Genomic DNA, 10,910 nt, shown 5'->3' on the forward strand with positions numbered 1-10,910 from the left:
GTATATACAGTACAGTGTTAAATTAGATATATATACATATAAACCTCATATTTACACTTCTAAATGGTGATGGGAGGATGTATATTTTCATTAAATAGATCATGAAAATTTAGTGCCAAAATATAATGTTAAATAATGTCCTTAAGTGTTTCATCTGTTGTTGAAGTAGTGTTTACAAAGGCGGTGTTTAGTTTTTATGCTTTGCTGTTTCTGAAAAACAGCCAGTGTCTCATAACATACTGTACATGGGAAGGTGAGGACATGAATGTCATTATGCTTATGGCATGCACTGATTGTAAATTATATTGCTTCTGCTCAATCTTGCCATTATCATTATAGTTATTGACATATCAAATTTGATGTTGTATGCACTATGTTGATGAAAAATTACAACCCTGGCTGTTTGCTGTAATGCATTATGTATTTATTTAAAACGGATTGTTTGGCTCATTCAACTGTGCCAAATGGGAGCTGTTGGAGACTTTGCGTGGTAGATGTAATTATCGGTAGCATTTCTTTGCTTCATTTATGAGTAAGTACATTCTTTTGAAGGCAGTAATTTTATTGCTGAACTGGAAATAAAGTCTCTGTTGAATGGCGTAAAATCTGTTGTGATGTCATATTTACAATGATAAAAATTCTATGAGCATGACTTGATTGTGGGCAAGACAGCGTGGTGGCATGTGGTTAGCACAGTTGTCTTGCAGACAAATGTTGAGTTCAATGACTAGGTATACGCTTTTAAATTAAACTCTTATGAGCTATTTTTGTTGTCATCATTATATTTGTCCAAACAAATGTACTTTTCGTTGTACCACTACCATACATTTCAAATCAACAAGGAACTAAACAAACAATGGTGGCATAATGCTTTTTCCATGATGTAAAATCATGTTTGCTTGGCTCAATAAAGATTGGGAAAAACTGAGGTAGACAAATAGAAGAGTCTGAGTGTTATGAGTGTTTAATTCGACAGAGGGCAGTAACGTGTCATATATCCTTTTTGAGACGCGATATAGAAGTAGTAGAAGAAGAAAATACCGGAAGCCGTCGAGGCTTCCTTACCGAGTGACCCAGTTAGCTGCTAAGATTAACAATGAAAAATCCTAATGGCAAACAATTCACTGAGTGACTATATTTGTAAAGATTTATTTTTATAATGTCTCATTTTTAAGTCGTATGTCGTCAGCAAAACGAATGTAAAAACAAGAATTCGCGAAGCAAAATGGACTAGTCAATGTTGCTATTTGGATTAGCTATGCTAACTAACATAAAATGAATTGTCTCACATTAGCTGCGCTCTCGATCAACTAGAAAGGTTTGCCTTGTCCACACGAGCGTGGGTTGTGTTTTGTTCGCCGGCCGATTAGTAATTACGCAATTAAAGTTTTCAAAGGATACTTCTATTCGTCAGATCCTTTTGATGTTCCGTGTTGTAAGTACAATTTATCATTAATAATACAACTACGAAATGATGATTTCCGACCGGACGAACTGCTGTGTCATGTTGTCTTGTTGCAGCAGCATCTGCAGCAGAGTAGCGTCTCTGTGTGTTGACTCGTACATAATATTCAGAGTTATGTATGGCATATTTCAAGACTACGTAATTTAAATGTCATGGTCAAAGCACAGGTAACATAAAAAGAGTGTCCAATTGACATTTGTAGAAGATAGATGATCTAATTTAAAAAATGTGGGTACGATTTATTGTTTGCTTAAAATGGAGATTGTTTAGTTGTTCAATACTTTTGTCAGTATCAAAGAAACATCCATCCATCCATTTATGATACCAATTCACATATCGATCTCTTCATATAAATCCCAAGAGTTTTTCAAGAGACGTGAATGTTCCACGCTATTTTCATTTGAGTGAACCCTAAAAAACAGCTGATTTGACAAAGCAGTCAATCCCGCCGTGTTCCATTCTGTTGCATAAAAACTGTCTGCCTGTTGTATTCCAGTCGGAAAAGAACCGATCAATCCCATGTCTGCTGAGGCGTCAGTCGGCAGTCATGCTGCAAACTCTGCCCAGTCTGCTGTTTCCCAGCCTGTTTTCCAGAGCACTCTTGAAGACAGACATCAGGGTCTGTTGGGAAGCAAATATGTCAAGTTGAATGTGGGTGGCTCACTTCATTATACAACTGTCCAGACACTGACCAAGGAGGAAAGCCTGCTGCACAGCATTTGCAATGGAGGAACGGAGGTGAACATTGACTCAGACGGTGAGTAGAGCATTTAAATGTTTACCTCTGATGCTAACTTTCAAAGTCATGCAATTAGAGTGCAAGCAAAAATTTCTGCAAAAATCTCCCCACAGTTAAAGTCACCGTCATACGTGACACCTCATGAGACCAACGAATTGCAATTTCTTTTTGTCTGCAGTAGGAGTCGAACCGTAACCGCCAATCCCAAGGCCCTGTGACAAAGCTATTGCCACTTTTCTCTTCCTGATAATTCGGGATGCAATGAAATCGAAATTTTTGGCTGAAATAGGAAAATGAAACCAATGCTAAACACCAAAATGGGTTATAGTACTGTATCTTGAAAACCTAAAAAAAATCATTGGGGGGCGATAATTTACTGCACTGCCGATTAAAAATTTAATCCTCTGTTTCTGTCATTCCGTTATTATTTTACTTTAAATATACACATTTAGCTGAAGAGAATACACAAGTAGTGTAGGGGCGGGTGGAAAGGCGCTTGGGAAGGACCATTCATGATCGCGATTGCATCTGCAAAGTTAGGAAAAGCAACAATGTTGGTCATAATTGACTTTAATCCCACTTGAAACCTAACCTAAAGCACGCCATGCACATATGTGGCGATAGTAAGAACTGCACCACAGAGACAGTTGATATGTGACACGAGCAATGGCGCGATGCAATGTTTAGTTAATGAGGGACAATCGTCTCAGTTTTTAAAAACATTTGGTTGAATTTTTGTTGCATCACGACAGATAATTCAAATGGCTGATTGCACTTAACTTTCTGCATCAGGCTGGGTGATTTTAGATCGAAGTGGTCGACATTTTGGGCTCATTTTGAACTTCCTGCGGGATGGCTCGGTACCGCTCCCTGATGACCACAGAGAACTTGATGAGATCCTGAAAGAGGCCCAATACTACAGGGTCCAGGGCCTCATCCAGCACTGCCACACTGCCATGCAGGTAAGGCATGTTGTTTCTTTTTGCTTGAAACTCGAAAATTGTCGTAGGATGATTTAACTATAGAATCATCTGATATCATAACTTTATATCAATTATTTTTCTACCTTTGAGTATGATCTACTTTTAATGCACTTGTACTTTTTTGAGTTGATTGATTTAAATTTCAATCAACATTCTTGGATGACTATATTAGTAGCGTTACTCAGCTATGGGATTAAATTTGCATTCAGTCGGTGCTTTCAACCAAATAATTAAATGTTACTAATGTCTGCCTTTAGAAGCAAAAGGACATATTTGAAAGTGTATGTCGCATCCCAATGATCACGTCAGCCAAAGAGGAGCAGAGGATGATTGCTACCTGCAGAAAGGTACATTGTGTTGCTTATCTACTCAATATTGTTTAATAAATTAGCGAGATGATACTGGTCTGACAGGAGAGTCAAGGTGCTAAAACAAAGGCCTCAAAACACAGCGGTGACACGGCAGTCAAGGGTTTAGACATCGCATCGTTTGATATTTTGCTGGCTTGGCGCAGATACCTTGTACCTTCACAACTATCACATTTCAGGAAATACCCCTGTTTATTTTAATTAATTGTTTTCTTATCCTCCAGCCGGTGGTTAAATTGCAGAACAACAGGGGAAATAACAAGTACTCGTATACCAGGTAAAATGGCTTTGCCTCTGAAACACAATTACTAATCAGGCATTGACCACCATTCATTTTAAGATATCAGTGTTTTTTTTTTTTTTTATTGGCTTTTAACTTAAATGAAATGACAGTAGTGTGCAGATCTCCATCACAGTAAAATAATCCTTCTTTGAATTCCAATTTCCATGTACTGTGTATTCAGAGTTCCAGAATGGCCACCTTTATTCCTCTGTTCCTTCTTAGAGCATGAACTACCCCTTCACAAAGTTTCATAGAAATAGGGTAGTAGATTTTGCCCAATCCTACTTACATACAGTCCATCAAAACAAAACATCTCCTTGGCGGAGGTCAGGATAACACACAATAACTATCTTTTTGTTTGACCAGCAATTCAGATGACAACTTGTTGAAGAACATCGAACTTTTTGACAAACTTGTACTCCGCTTCAATGGCCGGGTCCTGTTTGTCAAAGATGTTCTGGGGGATGAGATTTGCTGCTGGTCTTTTTACGGCGAAGGTCGTAAGATAGCCGAAGTATGCTGCACGTCCATCGTCTATGCCACAGAGAAGAAGCAGACCAAAGTAAGCATCAGAAAGTGATTAATTGGAAACATGAACAACGTTGTGAGGCACCGATAATCACATCTTAATAAATGATGACATTCTTAAGAGGCAGCATTGTATTTATTTTTACTCACTGTATTTTGTAGTTGACACACAGCGATATCATGGTATCCCACGTGTTTATTCACGAGACTCTACCTTGATCTTTGTCTCTTATTTCTTCTTTGTGAAATGAAATGTGTGGCAAGACAGTTAGAAAAAACATGCAATGGATTTTTACTCCAAAAAGTGTTCGAGTGAAATGTATGCCATGTTCCAGAAATGTTTGTGTTTTATATTTTTATTTGGTTAAAATAAAACACATTTTCAACACAATTGCAAGACGCAATTGCATAATCAAGAATGGGTACTACTAAAGATGTATCGGTGCATCCTTAATTATATGGTTTGATTAAAAAATACAAACCTAATCTAGCAATAAATCGCCCGAGATGCTACAAATGTGTGGAATAATGTGAGGATGTTTGGAGTCGTAACTGTTGGAACAATTTTGTTTCGTTGGAGCTGATCAAAACATATTCATGAAGTGCAATTACCTCATTCCTAAACCAGAATACCCACTTGAGTGTTTATGCTCACGCGCTCTCTCACTCCCGCCCTCACGTTTGTGATTTCAGGTTGAGTTTCCAGAGGCTCGGATTTTTGAAGAAACTCTTAATATCCTCATTTACGAGACTGGCCGAAGGTCCGGTCCCGGAGGCTTCCACCTCTTAGATTCTCGAGGGCCTGGTTCCTCGGTGGGCACTGGCCAATCAGAGGAGGAGGGCGCAGTGGGAGGGGACAGGCGAGTGAGGAGGATCCACGTCAGGAGGCACATAATGCATGATGAAAGAGGGCACGGCCAGCAAACTGTGTACAAGGATTAACAATGTGAAGACAAAAAAAACTCGCCGCAACAACCTGTTGGATGACAATATCTTTATTGTCATTACTCACATCATGTCACTGCCCAAATTAAGGTGTAACTGGAGAAAGGTGAAGATGTTTACAAGATAAATGTGTACAGTTTTCAAATAGGAGAAATAGCCTGGGACACGACACTGGCATAAATAAGACTTCAATAATTCTTCGCCTTCTTTTGATGTGGGTGTTGATGATATGCACTGGCAGCCTCCGCTGTGTTTGACGTTATGGGAACACTTTTTTTCAGGCTCGATCTGCTTGTATTTTGTCAGGTTGTCCAACTTTTCATGAATAGATGAGGTGGTTTCTCAAGTTTAGCTTAGATATGTTAACACTGGAATAGCCTGCGTAACCATTTTTCGGGGACGTTGTCTGAGGATGAGATTGTTGGGCAGCTCTAATTTTCCATATTTAAATTATTTCTGCTGTCGCTTTGGGATGTCTTTTTAATTAATTTATGAACCTAATTTATTGTCATGTATTTAACTATTGTATGCGATCCCAGTGTTAACACATGTTCAAGTGGGTATACATTTGCACTCTATAGCACACATCAGATTTTTTAATGACTTAATTGTTTTATTTAAGTTGGTTTGATGGTGATTGCGTTGTATCTTATTCTGAGCCATGATTTTTCACTTTTCTTCATGTCTTATACCAAACCACTGATACTTGTTCCAAGTTATTGGTCTAGCAGTTGATGTTAATACATCCAAGGTTTTTAGGTTTTTTATACCCCATCCCTTCCCCAATTTCAATTACTTGAGAGTATTCTCAGATGTTTTGTGCGCACCTAAATCTTAGTGTCTGTCTCCTTTTTAATAATTACCCAATAACATGATGCACTACTTTACCTTCCAACTTCCGTCCGACTGTGGTGAGAAATGTTCTGAATAAATCAAGAAATCCAATTTGCTTTTTAGGCATATTGTCTCTGTACTTATTTATTTATTTACTTAAATAAACTCGTCCACAATTTACAGGAAAAACATCCGACTCTGAAAATACCAAGACCTTGTGACTGTAGTTTGCTGTTAAGTAGATTTTTCTTGTATCAGCAGTGTACTTGATTGTTCATTTTTTCTGACTATTTAATTTGACTCCCTACATTTGAACTCGGCTGTACAGTACTACTTCCTATTCCTTACTTCGATCGTCAAAATTGGCTTTTTACTGTTTTTAACCACCGCTGGTGACACGACCAAAAAAATTGGACTAATAATAATAATTGAGGTATTTGAAATGGCAAGATAGGTAGATAGATATCAATATATATATATATATATATATATATATATATATATATATATATATATATATATATATATATATATACATACATAGTAATATATGTGTATATGAATATAAAAGAAATGGCATTTGAACAGGCTATGTACTTGTTCACTTTGTGAGCGTGTACTGTACAGAAGTGCGCTTTATTTATACCGGATGTAATTTTGCGTCACATCCGCTTTATTGTTGCCGCCAGTACTGACAATGATGCGTGAAAGTGAATTGAAAAGTATACGCCGGTTTGTCCGCGGTCAGCTTCGTGCAGAGCAAGATTTAAGGTAAACTTGCCGAAACCTGTAGGTATTTAGAGGTATTGTGAGCCAGTAGTGTGTAGTAGTTGGTCACGCTTATAAAAACTGTCGCTCGTGCAAGCATAAGCAACTAGGGCAGGCAGCACCCTCGGTCTTTCAGAATGATTCAAATGTAAGCGAAAGCCGATGAGGGAAAAAAAAACCCACACATCACAAATGTAGACGTGATAATTATGACAACATCGACGTCTTACTTGTAGCACCAGGTAGCAAGTTTGGCGAAGTCAGGTACCAGCGGTGGCAGCTGTAGATCATGGGCGACACCCGCTGGTTACTCATTGTAGTTGATGAACTAATAGATACGTTTCTTTCTAAGCTTTATTTTGTGTAATTCATGTTTCTTGCATGTGTGTGTTATTCAGCTCACTGACTTTGGGAATTTTGAAAAAGCGATATTTGGCCATGGTGGGAAGTGACTCGCTCAGTGCTTCTGCCAAAAGTCTACTGAAACAAGTGGTGCAAGAGGAGCTGATAAAAATGCAGGTATATTTTTAAATGCATGTTATTTTCATTTAATTGTGTGTTTTGGGAGGATAAACGTATTGGATAATGGGATGGATGGATGCTTAAACAAATCAGTCCAGGATGACAAACAAATATTTTATTTTCTCAAGGAGAACAAAAGTGGTGGTGAGTCAGAGGCTGAAGACGTCCAAAACAAAAGAAAAAGAGAGAAGGAAAATGACACTTCAAGTGAGAGCGAAAATGAAGTTCCATCCAAGCGAATAAAATACAGCCGTCATGGGAGCTCCAAGTCTGGTGAGTTTGTTGTTGACAATAGTAGCACCTGTTTTAAAAAGCCCGGCCCATTTTGTGTAGATTTTATTTAAATATATATTTATATTTCCTTTCTGTGAGAATTAACTGTTTGGATAATGGATGGATTCATTAATCTTGTAGTGATTGAAGAAGGCGTGGTCTGCTCCCCTCTCCCAGCTTGTTACAGGGATGCCTTGCATATTGACACTTCTGCAGTTGCAAATTCTCCCAGTTTAGGAAATTTACTTTAGCCTATCCTCTCATTTACTGAAAATCTTGTCTTTTTGCTGTTTTTTTTTTTTTTTGTACTTCTTGACACCTGGAGGCATCTTGGTGCCATGAAAACAATTTGAAGTGAGTGTGGTAGATTTAGACAAATGTCCTTTGCCACCATCTTGTGACATCTCTAGGCAGTTACAATTAACTCTTTCACTGCCAAGTACATATTTGTCTTTTCACAGGCCAGCCATTTAATCCCAGGAATGTATTTACCGTATATTTTTTTCTATTTTTTTCAAACTTTAGGGTAAAAGAGGGTCTGAAAATGTCAGTGAAAAATGGCAGTGAATGGATTAAAATTGGGTCATCAGTCTCACAGATTTTCACTATTCACATCACTGAGTGCTTTGAGCACAAATGTTATTATGGGGTTTTTTTTGCCAAAGAATTATTTCTTGTTGCACTCTGTTGCAGAATCTGAGGATGAAGAGAACAAGACAACAGAAAGTGTGGGGAGTGAAGAGGAAGAGCAAAATAAAACTGGATCAGGGGATGAAAAGCAGGAAATGAGAAAATCACCACAACAGAAAAATGGAAAGTATGAAGAAGACTCTGAAGATAAAGACAGACAGACAGAGATGAAAACGAACATGGCAAAAAAGGAAACAGATCAGAGTGATGATGAGGATAAAAGCGACTTGACCAAGCGTGACAGCTCTCAGTCATCTGATGAAAGTGAAAAAGGTGAAAAATTGTAAACTTTATATTTTACTAATATTCATTGCTCTTAATGCTATTTAGTATGTATCAATCTCTGTTGCGGAACACAGAAGAAAACAACGTGGCAAAAAAGGAAACAAACCAAGCAGATTCGGATTCATCATCTTTGCCATCTTTGAATGATGAGTACGAGCCCAAAACCCCCAAAAAGGCAGTCAAAACAAAGGAGTCGACCAAAAAAGACAAAGGCGGTGCCGCAAAAAAACACAAGGTGATCTTTGAGTAATCAGACAAAACTTGTCACTGATAATAGTACAGCTACCCTTTTATTTTCTTTTGTTTTGTTACCTACGACTTTTGCTTTTAGTTTCTAGTGTTTAATTACTTATCATGTCAACATTTGTCATGACAAACTAATCTACCAACTTTATATATATTTCACATCTAAATCAACAGTTGCCCAAAGTTCTTTGCAATCCATCTCATACCTCTTACTCTTCATACAGGAAGACGACAAAGCAGTCGTGAAGCTGAAACGCTACATTTCTCTCTGTGGCGAGAGACGCAATTACAAGAAGCTCCTCGGTGAATGTCGCTCCGTTCGCTCCATGATGGCTGTACTAAAGAAGGAGCTGGAAGATCTTGGCGTTCACGGTCAGTGGGGGGGTACGAACTTTAACACCGTTTAACATGGCTTATGTTGTGATAAGCTTTATTTGCAAACTCAAGTTCAAGAGGCCAACAGCATACCTAATATCAAGTCGCCAATAAAACGAATTAGCCACAAGTGGTGTCTCTAAGTATGTAGCAGAAATGCAGTGTTTGTGCAAGAGACATTACACCCTTGTCAGAACCGTCTTTTTGTTTTTGCAGCTTATTTTGCATTGACACCATGCTTTACTAGATGAGCGTACATTGCTCAACGTCCCACAACCAGAGGATGTCTTTGGAAAGTTGATGTATGGGTGTTGCCAGCATTGCTGCTGAAGTTGAAAGGGTTCTGGTGAGCCTGTCAGTGATCAGGCACCCCACACTGAATCTACGTATTTGGTATTCATGTCTGTCTTCCCAGAAGAAGACCTTTTCTCAAGATGTTTCGCAACAAAAGCTTCAAATGGTTTGGTGAAGATGTGCAGATTTGAGGATATGCGTGACTAGAATCATGCCCTGTGGTCTGATGAGACCAAGATAAACGTATTTGGTTATGTAAGCATCATGCAAGAGGTATTCATACCAATGTCTCCAAATCTGGTACTAGTATTGTGTAGAACTGAACTTTGTTCGACAAGTACTTTGTATAATGATTTATTTTAAATCATTAATGTGGCAGATTTCATTTATACACGAATGTCAAAGAACTGTTTGTATTGACTCAAATAGCACACATGACTGTCTTTTACACAGGTCAGCCATCCATCAAAAAATGCAAAAAGGTACGTCTGAAGAAAGAAGAAGCTCGGGAAGTTGCTGAACTGGATGTTAGCAACATCATTGATTGTCAAGGTGATTAGTAAGATTATTTCTTAGTCGCCAATCGATTACTTAAATTTGATTTCCGGGCCAATGTGTATGTAAAACTAAATTCAATGAAGCTTTTTAAAATGGATTTTGATTATGTACTCATAGCTAAATATACCTAAGATTTGCATAAAAGCAGTGAATTCTTCGAGTTGCGACATAGTAATAATGCAATAATTACACACAACACAGAACTATTGATTATGGATGATTCCTTTTACTCAGGTCGACCCAAACGAAGAGGAGCCTTTGCACAACAGCAACAACATGAATCCCCGCTCCATACATTCCAACAACCGCTGAACTTGGTTTCTGAGAGCGAAGAGGAAGACGTGCGGCCAGTACATGGAAGGGCATCAAATTGGGCCAACCTGAAGGGAATCATCAGTGATGATGCCGACAGCGACTGAGGCATAGCTCTTAATGCAAATGCTCTCAAAGAGAGAATGCTTTGAAGTTATTTCAAATTAAGTTTTTGTTCAAGTACGAGTCTGTTTTATATATTACCGCAGGGAAGCACTACGGACATCGTAATTTCCTATGAATGTTGTAAAAGTGACCATTTGGAAATGTCAGCAATTTCAGAGATTTATTAAAAAAAAATAGTGTTTAATATTTGATATTTCTTACCTTGTCAAGTCAATAGTAATTGAGATATAATTGACATAATCGGTGTCTTCACAGTTCAACATATAAATAAATGTTATTTTTTTAATAATGTATATTGTTTGTCCTTCAAATTGAT

General features: G+C 38.0%; 2 protein-coding genes across 3 annotated transcripts; both read left to right on the forward strand.

The window, feature by feature from the left end:
• Window positions 1-1,019: 1,019 nt before the first annotated feature.
• Window positions 1,020-6,256, forward strand: kctd13 (potassium channel tetramerization domain containing 13). 2 transcript variants are annotated; one of them, XM_086056445.1, is made up of 7 exons: window positions 1,020-1,435; window positions 1,962-2,222; window positions 2,997-3,166; window positions 3,448-3,534; window positions 3,780-3,832; window positions 4,205-4,400; window positions 5,060-6,256. In XM_086056445.1, exons 2-7 carry the CDS (start codon window positions 1,985-1,987, stop codon window positions 5,306-5,308), a joined length of 993 nt encoding a protein of 330 aa, XP_085912571.1. In that variant the 5' UTR covers window positions 1,020-1,435; window positions 1,962-1,984; the 3' UTR covers window positions 5,309-6,256. The 2 variants fall into 2 exon arrangements, with proteins under 2 accessions (XP_085912571.1, XP_085912570.1); XM_086056444.1 differs by having other exon boundaries at window positions 1,022-1,435; window positions 3,445-3,534.
• Window positions 6,257-6,747: 491 nt separating this feature from the next.
• Window positions 6,748-10,575, forward strand: hirip3 (HIRA interacting protein 3). Its single transcript, XM_086055566.1, has 8 exons — window positions 6,748-6,916; window positions 7,312-7,432; window positions 7,564-7,708; window positions 8,402-8,671; window positions 8,758-8,918; window positions 9,154-9,301; window positions 10,052-10,150; window positions 10,391-10,575. Exons 1-8 carry the CDS (start codon window positions 6,843-6,845, stop codon window positions 10,573-10,575), a joined length of 1,203 nt encoding a protein of 400 aa, XP_085911692.1. The 5' UTR covers window positions 6,748-6,842.
• Window positions 10,576-10,910: the final 335 nt, after the last annotated feature.

The sequence above is a fragment of the Filicampus tigris genome, chromosome 16, assembly GCF_054856515.1.
Source record: "Filicampus tigris isolate MCC_2025a chromosome 16, RoL_Ftig_1.0, whole genome shotgun sequence".
NCBI lineage: Eukaryota > Metazoa > Chordata > Actinopteri > Syngnathiformes > Syngnathidae > Filicampus > Filicampus tigris.